This window comes from Electrophorus electricus, chromosome 10, assembly GCF_013358815.1.
Source record: "Electrophorus electricus isolate fEleEle1 chromosome 10, fEleEle1.pri, whole genome shotgun sequence".
NCBI lineage: Eukaryota > Metazoa > Chordata > Actinopteri > Gymnotiformes > Gymnotidae > Electrophorus > Electrophorus electricus.
The window spans coordinates 24,120,322-24,142,055 of NC_049544.1; the positions used below are offsets into that span (position 1 = coordinate 24,120,322).

Genomic DNA, 21,734 nt, shown 5'->3' on the forward strand with positions numbered 1-21,734 from the left:
CTATACCCATCAGACATGACTGCCTCATCTCTGACACTACACCCATCAGACATGACTGTCATCTCCGACACTATACCCATCAGACATGACTGCCTCATCTCTGACACTACACCCATCAGACATGACTGTCATCTCCGTTACTACACCCATCAGACATGACTGCCTCATCTCGACACTACACCCATCAGACATGACTGCCTCATCTCTGACACTACACCCATCAGACATGACTGCCTCATCTCTGACACTACACCCATCAGACATGACTGCCTCATCTCTGACACTACACCCATCAGACATGACTGCTTTATCTCTGACACTACACCCATCAGACAAGACTACTTCATCTCTGACACTACACCCATCAGACATGACTGCTTCATCTCTGACACTACACCCATCAGACAAGACTACTTCATCTCCGACACTACACCCATCAGACAAGACTACTTCATCTCTGACACTATACCCATCAGACATGACTGCTTCATCTCTGACACTACACCCATCAGACAAGACTACTTCATCTCTGACACTACACCCATCAGACATGACTGCCTCATCTCTGACACTACACCCATCAGACAAGACTACTTCATCTCCGACACTACACCCATCAGACAAGACTACTTCATCTCTGACACTACACCCATCAGACATGACTGTCATTTCTGACACTACACCCATCAGACATGACTGCGTCATCTCTGACACTACACCCATCAGACATGACTGCCTCATCTGACACTACACCCATCAGACATGACTGCCTCATCTCTGACACTACACCCATCAGACATGACTGCCTCATCTCTGACACTATACCCATCAGACATGACTGCTTCATCTGACACTACACCCATCAGACAAGACTACTTCATCTCTGAAACTACACCCATCAGACATGACTGCTTCATCTCTGACACTACACCCATCAGACAAGACTGCTTCATCTCTGACACTACACCCATCAGACAAGACTACTTCATCTCCGACACTACACCCATCAGACAAGACTGTCATTTCTGACACTACACCCATCAGACATGACTGCGTCATCTATGACACTACACCCATCAGACATGACTGCGTCATCTCTGACACTACACCCATCAGACATGACTGCCTCATCTGACACTACACCCATCAGACATGACTGCCTCATCTCTGACACTACACCCATCAGACATGACTGCCTCATCTCTGACACTACACCCATCAGACATGACTGCCTCATCTCTGACACTACACCCATCAGACATGACTGCTTCATCTCTGACACTACACCCATCAGACAAGACTGCTTCATCTCTGACACTACACCCATCAGACAAGACTACTTCATCTCCGACACTACACCCATCAGACAAGACTACTTCATCTCTGACACTATACCCATCAGACATGACTGCTTCATCTCTGACACTACACCCATCAGACAAGACTACTTCATCTCTGACACTACACCCATCAGACATGACTGCCTCATCTCCGACACTACACCCATCAGACATGACTGCCTCATCTCCGACACTACACCCATCAGACATGACTGCCTCATCTGACACTACACCCATCAGACATGACTGCCTCATCTCTGACACTATACCCATCAGACATGACTGCCTCATCTCTGACACTACACCCATCAGACATGACTGCCTCATCTCCGACACTACACCCATCAGACATGACTGCCTCATCTCCGACACTACACCCATCAGACATGACTGCCTCATCTCTGACACTACACCCATCAGACATGACTGCCTCATCTCTGACACTACACCCATCAGACATGACTGCCTCATCTCCGACACTATACCCATCAGACATGACTGCCTCATCTCTGACACTACACCCATCAGACATGACTGCCTCATCTCCGACACTACACCCATCAGACATGACTGCCTCATCTCCGACACTACACCCATCAGACATGACTGCCTCATCTCTGACACTACACCCATCAGACATGACTGCCTCATCTCTGACACTACACCCATCAGACATGACTGCCTCATCTCTGACACTACACCCATCAGACATGACTGCCTCATCTCCGACACTACACCCATCAGACATGACTGCCTCATCTCCGACACTACACCCATCAGACATGACTGCCTCATCTCCGACACTACACCCATCAGACATGACTGCCTCATCTCTGACACTACACCCATCAGACATGACTGCCTCATCTCTGACACTACACCCATCAGACATGACTGCCTCATCTCTGACACTATACCCATCAGACATGACTGCCTCATCTCTGACACTACACCCATCAGACATGACTGCCTCATCTCCGACACTACACCCATCAGACATGACTGCCTCATCTCCGACACTACACCCATCAGACATGACTGCCTCATCTCTGACACTATACCCATCAGACATGACTGCCTCATCTCTGACACTACACCCATCAGACATGACTGCCTCATCTCCGACACTACACCCATCAGACATGACTGCCTCATCTCCGACACTACACCCATCAGACATGACTGCCTCACCTCTGACACTACACCCATCAGACATGACTGTCATCTCCGACACTATACCCATCAGACATGACTGCCTCATCTCTGACACTACACCCATCAGACATGACTGTCATCTCCGTTACTACACCCATCAGACATGACTGCCTCATCTCGACACTACACCCATCAGACATGACTGCCTCATCTCTGACACTACACCCATCAGACATGACTGCCTCATCTCTGACACTACACCCATCAGACATGACTGCCTCATCTCTGACACTACACCCATCAGACATGACTGCTTTATCTCTGACACTACACCCATCAGACAAGACTACTTCATCTCTGACACTACACCCATCAGACATGACTGCTTCATCTCTGACACTACACCCATCAGACAAGACTACTTCATCTCCGACACTACACCCATCAGACAAGACTACTTCATCTCTGACACTATACCCATCAGACATGACTGCTTCATCTCTGACACTACACCCATCAGACAAGACTACTTCATCTCTGACACTACACCCATCAGACATGACTGCCTCATCTCTGACACTACACCCATCAGACAAGACTACTTCATCTCCGACACTACACCCATCAGACAAGACTACTTCATCTCTGACACTACACCCATCAGACATGACTGTCATTTCTGACACTACACCCATCAGACATGACTGCGTCATCTCTGACACTACACCCATCAGACATGACTGCCTCATCTGACACTACACCCATCAGACATGACTGCCTCATCTCTGACACTACACCCATCAGACATGACTGCCTCATCTCTGACACTATACCCATCAGACATGACTGCTTCATCTGACACTACACCCATCAGACAAGACTACTTCATCTCTGAAACTACACCCATCAGACATGACTGCTTCATCTCTGACACTACACCCATCAGACAAGACTGCTTCATCTCTGACACTACACCCATCAGACAAGACTACTTCATCTCCGACACTACACCCATCAGACAAGACTGTCATTTCTGACACTACACCCATCAGACATGACTGCGTCATCTCTGACACTACACCCATCAGACATGACTGCGTCATCTCTGACACTACACCCATCAGACATGACTGCCTCATCTGACACTACACCCATCAGACATGACTGCCTCATCTCTGACACTACACCCATCAGACATGACTGCCTCATCTCTGACACTACACCCATCAGACATGACTGCCTCATCTCTGACACTACACCCATCAGACATGACTGCTTCATCTCTGACACTACACCCATCAGACAAGACTGCTTCATCTCTGACACTACACCCATCAGACAAGACTACTTCATCTCCGACACTACACCCATCAGACAAGACTACTTCATCTCTGACACTATACCCATCAGACATGACTGCTTCATCTCTGACACTACACCCTTCAGACAAGACTACTTCATCTCTGACACTACACCCATCAGACATGACTGCCTCATCTCTGACACTACACCCATCAGACATGACTGCCTCATCTCTGACACTACACCCATCAGACATGACTACTTCATCTCTGACACTACACCCATCAGACATGACTGTGTCATTTCTGACACTACACCCATCAGACATAACTGTCATCTCTGAGACTACACCCATCAAACATGATTGCTACATCACCTTAATCCTATTTGGACTATGCTCTGCTTTAGGGTGTCAAACTGTGACAATTCCTTTCTTTAAAACAACTGATTCAACTCTACATCGCTGTAATTCTCAAGCCCTTCACGAAGTACGTGTATGTTGTATAAGTTTTATATGTTGACAAGAGTAACCACTTGATTCAGATTGACCACTTACCCCAATGTCTAGATGTTTAACGTGATTATAGAGACAGTATTAAGAATTGATGCCAAAGACTAGTGCTATTATTGGTGCCAGTAAAAATTATTAGCCACTTGTTTTTTAAATTAGGAACAGACATAAAGAACCTCGTTAAGACTCAGTGGGGACTGTCATTGACAGCAGCTAGCACTGCCCTGATGAGCAGCAAATCCAGCACTTGGAGGCAGCATGAATAATGATGAGCAGATGCCTTCAAAAGAAGCCATCACATGTATAATGTGTAAATTAATAAAAGGGACAGAAGGAGAAATTAGAAAACCTTCTGATCTCTTTCCTTTTGTTTTTATGTCCTGAAATCTGATTTATTATTTGTATTATTATTATTGACCCCCAATTTAAATAAACATTAGGAGACAAATGCAATGACAATTTAAGTTAATCACTAAACATGTAAAAAGTTAATTATTGTCTTTTTGTCCAAAATCAATGAGGAATATAACTGAGCATGCGCATCATGCCAAAAAATAAAAACCCCACAAAATCATTTGTATATAAATATTTATTGCAGAGGAGGTATTTTATGTACATGCTATCACAATATAACACCATATAAATCTACCAAATCTCCATTAAGTATATGCTATTAGCTTTTCATAGAGAATTTATGATAACAACCACAGATTACAGTGGGTCAGGTACAGCGTTACTCACTATACAACTTGTAACAGTCCATAAAAAACCAAAGGTTATTTTTAGTTTTATCTAGGGCAGTGTAACATCAGTCCTACTAATTTCATCTTATCATGCAGAAGCCACAAGAGCGCTAGTTAAGACATTACAGCATTATATGGTAGTATTAGTAGTGTTTCCCCAACAGGTGACCAGACTGAGTCACACACATAGAGGCCAAGTTAAAATAACAGATTGAACCTCCATGAGAAAAAAGTAAATAAGGAAATAAATAAATAAATAAATAAATAAATAAATAAAGAGCAACAGGAAACTAAACTTTGCACTAAGACACATCAGTAGGCAGAGTTAGTAGCAACAGCAGGTCAACACGATCAGGGTGTTCATGTCGTACTACAGAGTTCAAAGCAAAGACCTGCAGACAGGTGAAGAGTGATCGACTTGGGTACCCTGGAGAGGTGCACTAAGGACATAATGACCATTCCCAGAGACATTCTCTAATTGAGGAAGACGGCAGTAGTTCACACACTACCTAGGAGTTACACGTAGAACAGGTATGCCACACTATTTCAGCTCCTTTCTTTACTCGTGTTTGGAACAAGAGAATGGGGCAGGCTGAATGTTCTCCAGGAACACATACAACCAATATGGATAACAGATCACATTTGAGGTCCACAAACGGGAGGGATATAGGAGCCATCACAATAATCTGGGGAAGGAGATATCGTTTTGGGGTTTGTTTGGGTTTTTTTGTTCTCCAGCCTATCCAGCCAATGAAGCACTAGTTCCTGCACATCCACAGGCCAAGACCACCTCTGGCATGGTTTAAATGTGCCCCCCAGGGGTTACTGGGAGATGTAGTATGGCTCATCTGGTGGAGAGATGGCTATAAGATACAGATTATCTTTTTTTATGGAGTGTTGAGAAATACAGTGACTAGGTTTTTTGTTTTGTTGTTTGTGTGTTTGTTTGTTTGTTTTTTACCTCTTTGGTACATACGATATATAGTGGAGCTTTTAGTAACCACCACAGCAAAAATGACCTGCAACGGGACTTTTACAGAGTACATTTAATTATGACTCCGATACCACTAACTTTAATCTGAGGACTGTGTCATTTCATTTGGAACATGACTCCAACATTTATAATCAGCACTTCCAGTGACAATAACAGCAGTCTAATGTAGAATGAACCATGCCAAATATATAAGGAAAAAAATCAAGTTAGTTTATTCAGTAACATTGACCCTTGTGCGGGAAAAACTATACCATGTAGCTAAACATTCCAACAGTATTTGTAACACACAATTTTATGTCACACAGAGACATCAGGCATATAAAGTTCTGGTTGAAATATTGTTATATTTCTAAAGACATCGCTACTAATACAGCATCTGCTGGGGTAACACAAAACATGTTAAAAACATCAAAATAACTGATATAACTGAAATAACTGAATAATTGCTCATCTAAAACAATAAAATAAAGAAATAAACAAGTAAAACAAGCTTAAAGACTATTCCTCCTACTGATAAGACTCAGTCACTGACTTTGAAAAAAAATCACTAATTGTTGTTTGCAAATATGTTGCTTTGAATCGTATTTCTGTCATTCTGCATTCTGAAAAAACATACGCGCTGACATTCATTACATGTGAGTAAGCATGGGTCAGGAAAATGCCCTACGCTTCCTAGTACACCTTAGGACTGATTTAAGATTCTTTAGATAGGCACATTCAGTAATACATACCAGCACATTCAGAAGCATTGAAAGGGTTTTTAGACATAAAAGGACACTAAAACCTTATTCTACACCGTGTGTCAAACATTCACACGTATGTTCAGTGTGAGGGTGACCAGATAAATAAATAGAGATAATTAGAATAACATGAAAGCAATCACAGCATGTTTTCATCTTTTTGTCATAGATTATGCTAATTACTAAAGTGCTACAGGCTAATTTCCTCGCAAGCAATCACATGAAAATGGACTTATAACAGAAATGTAGGGATATTCTGTTTCAGTTCCCTTTTATATTACTGATGATGCTTTCATATGTTACCTCCATCTTTGGCAATTTCATGATGTCAGTTTCAACCCAAGTATGATATACCACATCACACAGATCATGCTTATCCTAAGACAATCCAAGCATGCTCCATCGGAGTACTGGTAAAATACACAGATGATTTCAAGCCCGTCCTGTTTCCGCAGGAACTTGTAACTGTCTAGTCAGATGACATATTTAAGACCCTGCTACAGACACAGCTATTGTGGAATCAAGAAACTTCAAATGGCTAAATCATGGGCATACATGTTATGAATATATTGGTATGTTTTGATGCTTTTCTACATTGCACATAAAGAGTTGCATAATCTTCAGACTACTGTTTGTATTGAAAGTTTTAACAAGTTTTATTTTACTCTGTAAGAATCTGGAATGCTTGATGATTTGTTGCATTTTTTGTTCATTTTTTTGTCTTTTCTTCTCTTTTTTCTCAAAAAGCACAAAGGAAAAAAGGTTTTTGAAAGAAAGGCAGCTTGTGCAACTTGATTTTATTCTGTCAAGTCACCATAAATTATACTAGAGTTTTTTGTTTTGTTTTTTTATTCCAGGGCTTTAGAAGATGACACAATGCACATATAATGAGAACTACAATTCTTAGTGGTCCGAGTAGGTCAAGTGTGATGCCTTTTTTGTCAATGTTTGGTCATCGAAGTCCCATGGGCAGACATCTGTCATTTTGGCACCTCCAGGAATTCCCTGCTTGGAATTTGGACTTTTCTGTTCCACCGTGGAGGAACTAGGACTTCTGTTCACTTCTTCAGTTGTTGCTGAATCCTCAAAATCCCACGGACATACATCAGCTTGCTCGATTTTTGCTACTGCAGCATTTGGACTTTTTTGTTTTTCCACTGCTCCCAGCTCTTGACTACTGTCCACGTCCCAAGGACAAACTTCAGCCATCTTAGCTTGGCTGAGAGGCCGTTCTTTTGGTTTACCTGTACCGGGCTTTTCCTTCGATTTTGCTTTGGCCTTCTCATCCTTCTCTTTCTCCCTCTGCAATGTCCTCACAGGGGTACTACCCTTCTGTGCAGCAAGGGTGTCCTTCGTTTTAAAAACCTGAGAGAGCCTGGGCATCTTTTCAGAGGTGGGGCTTGCTGATTCATATTCCCAGGGACAGTCTTCCACCTTAGAAAGCGGCTGCGGAGAACTGCCTGAAGGTTTGGAAGGCTCTGGGAGAGCCTTCATAGGGATGTTGACCTTACCTTTCATTTCCGTAAGAGTAGTGCCTGTTTTGCCTTTGACCTCCACAGCTTGGGTTTTGGCTCTGCCCTGCTCAGAGGAGCAAGCAGAGTCTCTTGATTTTGTTGGCACCTCCTCAAAGTCCCAGGGACACACCTCTGATCTTAGAGTGCTAGTGTTGTCTCCAGAGGCCTGTGTTTGGGGCTGGTCAGGTTGTCTGTGGGAAGTCGGTTTTGAGACTTCCATCTGTCCCTGGCTTTCACTATTGCCGTCCTCCCAAGGACAGATGTCTGCTCTGTCTGCGGGCTTCTGGTTGGGTCGGCGCGACAGCAAGGGTGACTGCTCCGTGCCTTTCAGCTTTGGCTGTTGCTGTCTGGATGCCTTGCTGCTGCCTCCGTGGACTGTGGTGGTCTCCTCTGGAGCAATGGAAACATGCTTTTGGACCTTGTTCTCTGAGGGAGTGGGCAAATCCTCCACTTCCCAGGGGCACACCTCAGAAATATCGTACACGTCCTTGCCTTTCGCTGGCTCAGAGCAAATGGAAGGCTGGCTTCCGCTAACCTGGTGTTTCATTATGCCAGCTTTGGCACCAGTCTGCTTATACTCTACTGACTGGCTAACGATCATCTTCACATAGCCTTCTCTTTCCTCATTCCCAACAGGGGTCTTGTCCTCTGTATTCTTCTGCTGGGATTTCTTGGTGGGATCATCCATACTCTGGGTCTTTCCTGTTAGGCCTAGAGTTTTCTCCTTAGCACTGGCAATGACACTGAGCGACTTCTGCAGCATGGATGTCCTGGGGTGGATTGGCTTTTTATCAGCCGTCAGATTATGAGCACTGGCTGACTTGCACACCAAAGGAACCGACTCGGTCGACTCGCTGGTGACATCGATCTTGTCAGACGACTTCTTCTTCACCAGCTTTTTTCCCATCAGCGCTTCAAGAAGAGATCCGTCCGCTGTGGACGCTTCTGTCTTGGCGGCTGCCGAGGTGCTGGAGTCCTCATCCTGGTCTCGCACATGGTCGTAACTGCTGTGCGACTTCTTTAGGGAGAAGACTTGGTTCTTCAGGGACTCCTCCTTGGCAGGCTTCAGCGAATGCGATGGGTCAAAGGGGTTCTTCTTCAGGGCACAGATGCTGTTGCGGTTGCCTCTGTGCTCACTCAGGTCCTTGTCTTCACGGCTGTGCTGCCGAGCCATGGTCTCCGGGATCTCAGTGATGCGTCTCATCAGTGACCGTCCCAAGCCTTTTTTGGAACTGCGTTTCTTCTGTAAGTGAGGATTGTTGGCCAACATTTTTTTCCTCTTGTAGATCTCCAACTGGGAATAAAGCTTCTTTAGCTCCTCCTGTCAATAAATGGCAACAACAACAATAATAAACTAAGAAGAGAAAAAAACATGCACAACCACAGAAGTCTAATATGTAACATTGTTGAAAGATCGAGAATGGAGTTACAGAAAAGCAGACGTCCTATTGCACAGCAAACATGCAGGACAAGCTATTGCACACAGCTACAGACAATACTGCAAAGACGACATCTGAACAATATAACATGCTTTTTTACAGTGACTAAAAACAGGACAGTCTGGGACAGTATCGAATACAGACAGTTTGAGTGTTCGATTGTTAGGTCTGAAACAGCCTCTGAAAAATCTGAATTAACTTTATGTAAGCCCTTCATCAAATATAGTCCAAAGCAGAGAACCTGAGTTATCCCCTTAACAAATTTTCTTTGCCATTGAAAATGTTTCAAGTCTTTAATGAGAGACTTCTTCAGCTCTAACGAAACATCGAGAACCTCTGCTCACGTTGGTACGTTTTTCCCAAAGACTGTCGCAAGACCTTATGCCACAGCCATTACTAGAACTGAGCTGGCCCGTTTCGTCTGGCGTCTGCAATGAAAAACTGCCACAGCTCATGAAAATGTTTGAAAATACGTATTAGCAAGAACAGGGAAAGACGGAGGAAAAAAACAGAGAGGAGGAGCTTGGGAAAGGGGGAGGGGCATACTGACCCGGATGTCCTCTGGGTCCAGGCTGTGCTCGCTCCATGCAGATGTGATGCTGCTGTTCAGGTAAGACCCCGAACGTCCCATGTCCAACTCGTCTTCGTAGGCCTCCGTCGCGATGTCGTCCCTCAGGTGTGTCCCTGCAAACAGGAACTGTGGAACACATACGGAAATCCGTAAACACTTCTAACCGAATGACTTGCGTATCTCAAGGGTGCAATGGTGAGGTTCTTGAGCTGTCCCTGACCTCATGACCACTGGAGCTACAGGCCGCTGGGACACCAGCAGCCAAGAATGCTGACTACATAAAGATGCCGTGAAACTTACCTTTGGGACGAGTAGGAGCCCAAGTGTCACTGTCACTGTCAAATGTGCATGTACGAAGAAAAGCAAGAGCATCCAGTCAGGGTGCAGCTCTGGGGCGACGGTGAACCTGCAAACGGACGGACAGAATAATAATAAAAACAAAAACATACTTTCAAATCTTATGCCAAGCATGTATGCATACACCTGAGAGGTTGTCACTAACACATCCTACTTCCTGCAAAGGCTCTCACTACGTTAGTGTGCACGTTTTTAATTTCCCCTGTGATTGTTTATCACGTTTAGCATCTTTATAACAAATAATAAGAGAGGTCCTCATATTTTCACACTACATTTTGCTATGCCAGAGTCCTCGTACAAGGACGTGATGCAAGCACGCGGGCCTCGGCCGAGGAAATACCTAATATTTTAGGCATTTGTGGTCTGGCAAAGGAAATAAGGGGGTCTCACTCTGGAAAGTTCTGGCCAAGCAAGATCAGCATGCCATCCTCATGTGGACATGGGAAGTATTCTCCGTAGGTTTGAGTACCCACATTCAGTATATGCACTCAGATCTGAATTACATTACACAAGGTCATTAAGTATTGCATTCATTCAGGGAGGCTAAAGAGCCAGAAGGTTTTGTAAGTAACACACCACACTACACTCCTTCAGTACTGTATTTGCTCTGTGTAAATTAAGACTTTCTTATTTGGTCAATTTCCTTTTTTAACTTTACTGATCAAATTCCTCACTCAGGCTCGTCACTGAGGTCTTTCGGTTGTTTTTTGTATAGTCCATACAAATTCAGGCGCTATTTCTCTACCAGGATGATTTTCCTCACACACACTGAGCCTATGTCACGATATCAATGAGAATTCCTCACTAATGACCACTTTTCATGCACAGACTCAGCGTATCGCTGTAATAAAAACGATTTGTTCTGTGTAGGATCCCCACAGTGTAATTTAATAGAAGACTAGGCTTAGTGCAAGAGCAAAACAACCACACTTGAGAATTCCTTTAGCAGGACCAAAACCGGGATCAGGACCAGGACCAGGACCAGGACCAGGACCAGGACCAGGACCAGGACCAAGACCAGGACCAGGACCAGGACCAAGACCAAGACCAGGACCAGGCTTACAGGCCTCCCCCCCACCACCCACCCACTACTGTAAAACCCACACAAAAGCTTTCCATTTGATGGAGAACCACTGACAACCAGCACATGTGCCAGGGCCGAGTTCTGGGCAGAGTCCAAATGAATGACACCGGTGCCGTCCTTCACAGATGAGAAACAGCACAATAAAGACAGCAAACCTCTCATGGAATGCAGCCAGTCAGAAAGACAGAAACAGGACAAAGTGTGTTTATATTAAGCGCTGGTGAATTTATGTGCTGTCTGCTCCAGGCGAGAGCATATTTTATTCCTCCCATACTTGCCAACATTTACTTTCTCTGTGCCAACATGCTGTCCCATTTGCTGGGAGAACACCTGGGATTGAGAAGACAGGAGCCGGGGCTGTTCTCTTCTCTCTCCGGGCCTACTGATCCTTTTCAGGATAATGATTATGGGTGACCTTGGAGCTCTTTCCGACGTGCACTTTTATTATGAATAGTGTAGAAATTTACCATATAAATTACATATTACAAAATGAACAAGACATGAGTAAAACTAGACTAGTTACATACAAGTCTGCTAACTTGCTATTTCTGTCTACGAGTCCAGGACTGGAATACCTTTATAATATCCAGAAAAACCAGGCCAAGGTATTGTTTTAATTCCACTTAATGATCAAGCGTCATGTTTGTTTCCAAATAATTCTATTCCACAGTTTCATTACAGGTTAGAATTTCTGGATGGGTAATAGAAAGTCCAAAAGGAGCCAAAGTTTAGAGGGGTCACATGACCAAACCAGAGTGTTAGAGGGTCACATGACCAGGCCAGCGGTTTAGAGGGTCACATGACCAGGCCAGTGGTATCGAGGGTCACATGACCAAGCTTTGAAACTATGTGATTATAGCAATTTATTTTTTCTGATGCAGAAAGGCATTGTATTTAATCGGTATGGTAACATCCCCGTAATCCAAATTTCATGTATCTGAAAGGTTTACTTAGTAAGAATACCGTTCAGATTAGAAAGATACATAAAATTCTAGAACGATGCACCAGAATAAACTTGCATAGTAAGTTCAGCAGGTTACACAAAGGATTAAATACTTTATTGATTAAATTAATCTATTGAATTAATCTAATAAATTAATCTAGGGATTGAGAAATAGCGGGATGGAGATATACAGAATAAAACAGGAAAGGATGGCGAGATGACGACATGACTGATGGTGCGTGAGGAACATGAGGAAGTCCCCTAGCAACAACTCCTCTGCTTCTCAGACACAAGTGCCTTTTACTGTGTGGGCCACCACTGGAATCCAGAACCAGTCCAGGAGGATGGCAGAACCATGCAACCTTGCCTGCTTGCATCTCTTTAGCTTTTAATGCTTGATTACATTCTGAGCAAGTTGAAGCAGGTGTGTTGGGGGGAAGGCCACACAATAATACCATGGGTCAGGGAGGTCTTCTAGGGTTGGACCTGACATTGCGAATTAAGTGAAACCATTCTGTTAACATCACTGACGCGTAATCTTACGAAGAGGGTGTAATTCTGATGCCTCTTTTTAAAAACAAAACACGTGAATAGATTAGTCACTCCTGCATGCAGGCATACACAACCCAGCTGACTGGAACCTCAAAGAGACACTTAAGTTTATAATGACAGTTCTTTTCAAACACAAATGGAGGCACTGCCTGTGTATCAAGATATGTATGTAGTATGAAAGCATGAATCATCTTGAAATGCCTAATTACAGAGCAATCTGACAGAGAGAGATTTCCAATTATCATAACACTGACAGGGAGTGTGAGTTGCAACCTGCTTCATCTGTGTGCGTCTGACACATGAACACATGCTAAGTAACCTCCACACTGTGGGCATATTTAGAACACATTCTGTATGGAATGTGTTTATGAAATACATATAATGCAAAATGTGAATCGTTTTGGCAATATATTAACATAACATTTCTGTAATGCTTCTTCAGAGCATCATATACACATATGTAGGCTGTTCTTGTACAAAGCCACATCATCAAAGTAAATGAACCTTTTAAAGCTACAGGGTAACTGTAACGTTAGTTGCAGTATAAAATTGTGCATATCAGTATGTAGCAATGAAAAGATACTCTGAACTGCAATTGTTGAGGAATATAGAGTATTGATACATGTATTGGATGAACTTGGTGCCTGTAGATTTTGTAATACTCGAAGAAACCCAGGTTTAGCGCCTCGAAGGCAAACAGAGTCAGGTTTTTCTCAGCCATCTTACCTGACCACGTGGAATACACCGGAGCTGATGAGCTCGTTGTGCACAGCAATGGCCATGTAGCGAGGCTCGTGGAAGGCCGAGGGAACCGTTCTCACAGCGTAACACAGGTACACACTCCACAGCAGGAACAGGAATTCAGCTGTGTGTGTGTGTGTGTGTGTGTGAGAGAGAGAGAGAGAGCGAGAGAGAGAGAGAATGAGAAAGGCAAGCTGGGGTCACCAGTACAACATGTCAGCTACTGCACTCTGAGTAGAAGTACCGAACTGGGTATCAGGTACTGGGAATTCAGAACTAAGCACTGGCTGCTGGACACTAGGTACTGGGTAATCAGTGCAGTATACTGGGCTGCTACTTTTGTGTGTCTGTTGAGCATGCTGGTTTACTCAACTGCTGCGATACCATGGACGCTCCGGAGATGTTTTCTTACATCTGATGTAACATCTCTCCGGAGATGTTTTCTTACATCTTTCTCACAACCTGATGCATTGCCAACAACTTTGGCTCATGCTCATATTGAGATGCTTAGCCTGTTCTTTACCTCACGTCAACGGTCAGTACACGTCATGCGTCTGCTGCGTTACTTTGAGCTCATGAGGTTGATGGCTTCCCTTAATGAATCTTCCACTTGCCATCGAAGGAAATTTCTACTCACTATTGTCCCCTCTGGCTTGCCGTATCACGCATGAAATAAATTCTAATTGAAAATACTGGATACTAGAACGTAATGTGTGATGGATACTCAATGCCAAGTGGTTCACAGTACTAGATACTGCTGGCTTTATATTAGGTAATTAAAACACTAGAAAAACAAAGGGTACACTTTATCTGGCCATCTGGAGCAGCGCAAAGAAGCATAGTCAAAAGGAGAGAAAGACGCCTGTAGAAACAGTTGTCCAAAACATTTGTGTTTCTGCGCATGTTTGAGTGCAGCTGTTTGCACAGAGACCTGGTCCTGCTTAGCAGAGATACAGCGACCTACCCACAGCTAGCATGTAGTCCCACGGGTCCATCAGACACATGCTGAACTGCAGGCCCTCAGGGGTGAAGCCCACAGAGATGAGCGCCAGGTGCCGGTCTGGGTTCTGGCACACCGCTGAGGTCCAAGCCACAAGGAACCAGAGAACGACGAGCAGGATGATGCCAAGCAGACGCAGGACCTTCCAGCTGGTCATATATGGGACCCGCTGAGCCGTACGGGACAGGAACACCTTCAGTACCCTGCAGGAGTGTGAAGATGGATACGTGAGAGAGCACGAGGTTGTGTGTGTGTGTGTGTGTGTGTGTGTGTGTGTAGAAGTATCTCACACTTTGTCCCTGTTAGTATAAGAGTTTGGGATTTTTTGGGATTTGAAAAGAATGTGTGTGTTGAGAGAGAGAGAGACTACAGCAGAGACAGTAGTGATATGTACTGGTGTTATAAAGCCTATCTATGTGTTCATCTTGGCCTGACTCCTGTAGTGAATATGGTAATGTTCAGTCTTTTCACCATTCATAGTTTAATTCATTAGCTATAACAAACGCCTCACTCTGCACTCTCTAATTCCTGACGAAAAAGCCCGCGTCTCTTCACCCGAGCCGGACGGTGTGGGAGCTGGCTGGCGTGCACGAGGGCCTTCCTCATTAGCGCCCTCACTCTTCCACTCACACTGATGAAGTGTCCTAGGCGCTGGCTTTAATGAGCCTCTAGCAAAAATTGATCTGGCCAATGTGTTAACTTTCACCTCGGCGGGACTGCCGCACTCCTGTCAAAATGAGGCGGGCAGAGCCGTTCGTCTTGGGCGGCTTAATTACGAATGTCATTAGCCCCCTTTGACATTTCATCCTGACGCCTTCTCCACCAGACAGAGCCCTGCAAATACGCGTAGAGCCTCTGAACATACAGAGGGCCGAGACCTCATCAGCTCTTATTCATCATTCTGGGCCTTTCCATCGCTCTTTCCCTCTCTCTCTCTCTCTCTCTCTCTCTCCCTCTCACTTTCTCTCTCCCTCTCTCTCTCCCCACACTATCTCTCTCTCCCTCTTTCTCTCTCTCCCTCTCTCTCTCTCTCTCTCTCTCTCTCACACTTTCTCTCTCTCTCTCTCTCTCTCTCTCCCCACACTCTCTTTCTCTCTCTCCCTACACTTTCTCTTTCTACCTCTCCCTCTCTCTTTCTCCGTCTCTCCCTCTCCCCACTCTCTTTCTCTCCCCACATTCTCTCTCTCTCTCCCCACACTCTCTCTCTCCCTCTCTCTCTCTTTCTCCGTCTCTCCCTCTCCCCTCTTTCTCTCTCTCTCTCCCCACACACTCTCTCTCTCTCCACGCTCTCTTCCTCTCTCCCTCTCTCTTTCTCCATCTCTCCCTCTCCCCACACTCTCTCTCTCTCCCTCTCCCCACTCTCTCTCTCCCTCTCCCCACACTCTCTCTCTCTCCCTCTCCCCACACTCTCTCTCTCTCTCTCTCCCTCTCACTTTCTCTCTCTCCCTCTCTCTCTCCCCACACTCTCTTTCTCTCTCTCCCTACACTTTCTTTCTACCTCTCCCTCTCTTTCTCCGTCTCTCCCTCTCCCCACTCTCTTTCTCTCCCCACATTCTCTCTCCCCCTCTCTCCCTCTCTTTCTCCGTCTCTCCCTCTCCCCTCTTTCTCTCTCTCTCTCTCTCTCTCTCCCCACACACTCTCTTCCTCCCTCTCCCTCTCTCTCTCTCCACGCTCTCTTCCTCCCTCTCCCTCTCTCTTTTTCCATCTTTCTCTCTCTCTCTCTCTGGTGGTATCTCAAGGGTGGTGGTCTTGCCTCATCATTTTTTGCCTTCCTTTGCCAGTTTCTCGATCTATCTCCATCCCCTTTGTCTACCTTTGTCTAGCCGGTCTGTCTCTCTTTCATCTCTCGTGACTCTCCACTCTTCCGTCTCTCTGCAGCCTCGAGACCTGACTCTGGGCGTCAAGGCTGCAGGTCCCAGTGGGCATGTCCTTCTCCATTTGTCTTCTGCCACTGCTGTCTCAACCATTCAATTAAACCTAATAAATTGTGGCCATTTTGGCCTAAGTGCCTTCTGTTACTTGTTTTCCACCCCTGCAGTTTCAGTAGGGCTGTTCCTCGCGTGGTTTAACAAGGCAGTGCATCTTTGTTAAAGTATACTTTGTCCCTGACAAACAAGCCACTGAACACAGCACAAACTCTTCTAATAGGCCTCTGGTATTAAAAGGAAATGAGGGCTAATATATGTTTGGGCTAATATACGGAGACCACAGCTCCACATCAATGATGTCTTACTCTGTAAAGCACTCCAACACTTATGCAGAGGTTGAAAATGTTACCACAGTTATCAAACGTTGATTAAACGGCCATTTGAAACAATACAGAACCTGCTTCCAGTATGTTAGAAGCATTTAACCCAGCCAGTAAATCCATAACTGGTCTATGAAAATGAGCTTTTTCGTATGAACATTCTCACAAGACCAACGTGAATGCGCTGAGGTTGTAATGTCGTCCTCTCCCTGATGCCTCTTGACAGCCGTGTCCTGCCCTGACCAATCGGTCAGCTGACATTTCTTTACTCCTCTCCATCCTGACAGAACACCCTGGAGTGACAGAACCCACTGCACACGCTGCCACAGCGCCGACCATATTAGGAAAGTGCATGTTCTGACATTTAATAACACGGCCAGCCGTGAAAAGCCTGTGAGTGCATGCAGGGGTGTGTATGTGTGTCTGTGCATGCATCCTTGTGTTTGTTTGTGTGTGTGTATGTGTGTAGGTGTGTGTTTGTGTGCATATGTGTGTGTAGGCGTGTGTTTGTGTGCATATGTGTGTGTGTGTGTTTGTGCACATGTGCGTGCGTGTGTGTAGGTGTGTGTTTGTGTGCATATGTGTGTGTGTACATGTGTGTGTGTGTGTTTATGTATGTGTTTGTGTGCATGTGCGCATGTGTGTGTAGGCGTGTGTTTGTGTACATATGTGTGTGTGTGTGTGTGTGTGTGTGTGCATATGTGTGTGTGTGTGTGTGTGTGTGTGTGTGTGTGTGTGTACATGTGTGTGTGTGTGTTTATGTATGTGTTTGTGTGCATGTGCGCATGTGTGTGTAGGCGTGTGTTTGTGTACATATGTGTGTGTGAGTGTGTGTGTGTGTGTGTGTAGGAGTGTATATACTTCTTTGTCTCCTACATGCATTGACCAAAAAATTCCAGGCTCCTTGGCTTCATGTTATCTCAGAGACAAAGTCTGTTTACAGTTTTGTTCTCTTCACACCACATTCTCACATCGCTCAGTGCTGAGAGAAAAGGAGGAAAGCATGCGTCAAGACAGTCAAGACAAAGATTTAATCAAGATGATTGATTAACATCTTGTACTCTTGCTGCTTGCCTTATAGACTATGTGACCTTAAACACTCCCAGTGTGGAAATCTCACATTACAACAGACTGCAGTGACTGAGTCTGATGTGTACGACAGAGAGTGAGAGAAAGGCACTGATGGACATCATAGTAAAACAACATTTAAAAGCAATAAGAACCGCCATCTACATATAAAACCCCTGAATGTAACGTTATTGCATCCTTACTTCAAAACAGGAAAGCGCGTGCACACGTACCTGTACAGTTTGAGCGTGATGGTTCCGTAAAGCGTAGCGAAGCCGAACATCCTCACCCATCGGAGCAGAGCACAGCGGAACACGCTGGGCTGGAAATATAGGATCACTCCCTGCAAAGAGCACAACGGCGTGTTCACGCTGGACACACAGGACACACAGGACCGGGGCTTTCACCTCAAAACCCCTGCTGCTATGTCCTTGGCTGCAGTCGGTATTAAAAACCAAAACACATGAAGTTATATTTCCAACTCAATGGGTGTGGTGAGCTGGGGAGGAGAGCCCTGCTGTGGTGTTGTGTTAACGTTAAAGGGGTTGTGAGGAGGTTACAGTGAATCATAAAAATTGTTTACGATATATTACATTGCATTCAAATGATATGTGCTTATGTGGTTTCAAAACAGGAAGGACTCCCACAGGTCCATGCAGCTGCTGTAAATGTAATTGTTAGATATGTTTTTTATTTTTGTTGACATTTTTAAAAAACATTTTATTAATGACTCTATCTATGCATCCGTTGTAATAAAATCGGCCATATAATGTGGCTGATATGAGACAATCCATCTCCTGGCTAATATTAGCATTCATTATTATTATCCATTCATTATATGTCTGTGATGTGGTGGTCCAGTGGACCAGCAACACTGCTTGGGCCCAACTAAAATGCAGAAAGAAACGAAAGGTATTAAGGTACACATGAACTCGATATTATTTAGCAGTATAATAAATAACATTCTGTCTACAGTCAGAATTTGAGCAAGAGAATTCTGGTGTTTGTGGTCATTCTTTAGCCAGGTTTATTCACAAGTTGGAAAGGGTTGACAGAAGTTGTAAATCCAGTGTGTGACCTGGCCCCTCACACTGACACACATCAGGCTCAGCTGTGTAAATGCTACAACAAATCCAAGAAAACTAGTTACCCAAGTTCATGTACAGAGCATCTAAAACCTAAAACCCCCTGCCATTTTAGTGTTGTGTTAGACAGGAAGACCAGCATCAAATACTGAACTATGACAGTTTGTGTTGAGATCACACATTTGAATGTGCACACCTAGGTGGGGTTTCAGGCAAATTTAAGATTTAAAAAAAAAGTTAAATGAATTTATTTTTAACTGCTATAAGAGTTTGTTTTAATCTAGTTGAGTGCTCTTTGTTGTAAACCTGCATAAGATCAACACACAACACATACACCTCACCTTCTTCAGTACAGACCTGCTCTAACACACACACACACACACCTCACCTTCATCAGCACAGACCTGCTCTAACACACACACACCTCACCTTCTTCAGTACAGACCTGCTCTAACACACATACACCTCACCTTCTTCAGTACAGACCTGCTCTAACACACACATACCTCACCTTCTTCAGCACAGACCTGCTCTAACACACATACACCTCACCTTCTTCAGTACAGACCTGCTCTAACACACACATACCTCACCTTCTTCAGCACAGACCTGCTCTAACATACACACCTCACCTTCTTCAGTACAGACCTGTTCCAACACACACACACACACCTCACTTTCAGTCCAGACCTGCTCCAACTCACACACTTCACCTTTTTCGTAGACCTGTTTAATGACCTCTGTGCTAGCTAGACTTCAATTAGATTTCAGTGAACACTGCAGGAGTTGGTACAGAAGGTACCTGAACATTGCATGAGCTGGTGCTACATTTACTTGTAATGAACACTGTTGAGTTTATTCAGCACTAGGAAATGTAATTAAATATGGATTTGACAATGCATGGACTTGCATTTGTGGAAATAGCAGAACCTCCTGAGGCACAAACTGAGACCCATGCACATAAACAGTGGGACGATCAATTGCTTGATGAAGAACATCGACTGTTTTTGACTCGTCTGGTAATCCAAGAACAACAACAACAAAAACCTAAGCTATGCATCAGTGAAAGAAACCAGGAATAAATTAAAGTTAATAAATAAATAAAGTTGTCATGATGTTGTCAGCTCCAGCTATTAGTAGCAAGGTTATTGTATGTGTGCTTCACATACAGTGAAGAAAAACACACTAATATGTGCTAAACTGCTTCTAAACTACTGGACTAGAAATATTTCAGGGATGTTTGCTCTCATACTGACCTTTTTTGGCCTTTTAATTAATATAAGAGACAGATTAAGATGAAATAACTGAGGTGTAACCTTTCTAACCTTCCTTCTAACCATACTACTTTGTCTATGTGAGTGTGCACACATTTGGGTGTATTTATGCATTTCTGTGTGTGTGTTTGTGTGTGTGTGTGTGTATGTGTGTGTGTGTGCATGCGTACGTGTGTGTTTGTATGTGCGCGTGTTCGTGTGTGCATTTGTGTGTTTGTGTATTTTAGATCACAGCACAGCTGCACGAAGGTGAGGTCAGGTCACATGATTCATCAGAGCCACATCCACATAAATAAAGAAGCACAAAGGCGTGAGTCTCCGTAATTATCAGCACGCAGCAGCTGTGATGCTCGGCGCCCTGCGGGACCGCTTGTGTTAATCCGATTAGCACAGGCATTCGCAGTTTTCCCAGGGCAGCCCAAAAGATAAAGGCATGTGGATCTTTTGGCTGGCTGGGTCTGAGTCAGCGAAGGGACATGGCAGACCCCGAAGCCACAGGGAATCATGAGGCGAGACCGGAGTTCGGTGAAGCCAAGCGCGGGAGAGAAGGAACGGAGGAAGGGTACAGCTGAACACTCAGCAGTTCATGTGGTCTCGTTCCGTGCAGAACTCACGCTCCGACGGAACTTGGCCGCCATGGGGTCTGTCACAGCACATCCCTAAAGATTCTGTAGGTGCAGGAATGTGTCCAGCATGTTCCATCCATCATGGTGAGATGCACATGGAGAAGCTCCCATGTGCAGGTAATGATTGATAGACTGACATTTAAACCTAGCCCAGAAACTGAGCTTCTTATAGCGCTGGGCATTTAGCAGAATCAGGGTCGCTTAAACTGGGTTGTAAATGAAAGAGAATGAGAGAGAGAGAGAGAGAGAGAGAGAGCCCATCTTTTCCCACATCTAGCTGAATCGGCCTGGAACCCTTTACAAAACTTAGACCATATTTACAGTGACATGGTTCATATTTCCTCCAAGAACTAGTGAAAAGACTACTTACTAAAATGAAAACTGAGTGAAAGAACAGACGTGGGGGATGGTGCATAAATGTACATATGCATCCAAGACGACTCTAAC

General features: G+C 44.5%; 1 protein-coding gene across 2 annotated transcripts in view; it reads right to left on the reverse strand.

Moving 5' to 3' along the window:
* Nucleotides 1-4,879: 4,879 nt before the first annotated feature.
* Nucleotides 4,880-21,734, reverse strand: part of gpr158a (G protein-coupled receptor 158a) — a 60,279-nt gene continuing 43,424 nt past the window's right edge. Inside the window, exons 6-12 of one of the 2 annotated variants that reach the window (XM_027029634.2) lie at nt 18,536-18,645; nt 14,951-15,189; nt 13,972-14,110; nt 10,610-10,715; nt 10,289-10,435; nt 10,083-10,166; nt 4,880-9,620 (exon numbers count right to left, since the gene is read on the reverse strand). In XM_027029634.2, coding sequence (XP_026885435.2) covers nt 7,689-9,620; nt 10,083-10,166; nt 10,289-10,435; nt 10,610-10,715; nt 13,972-14,110; nt 14,951-15,189; nt 18,536-18,645 — 2,757 coding nt within the window. In that variant the 3' untranslated portion in view covers nt 4,880-7,688. The remainder of the gene's footprint in view (nt 9,621-10,082; nt 10,167-10,288; nt 10,436-10,609; nt 10,716-13,971; nt 14,111-14,950; nt 15,190-18,535; nt 18,646-21,734) is intronic. The other variant, XM_027029636.2, reaches the window with a different exon arrangement.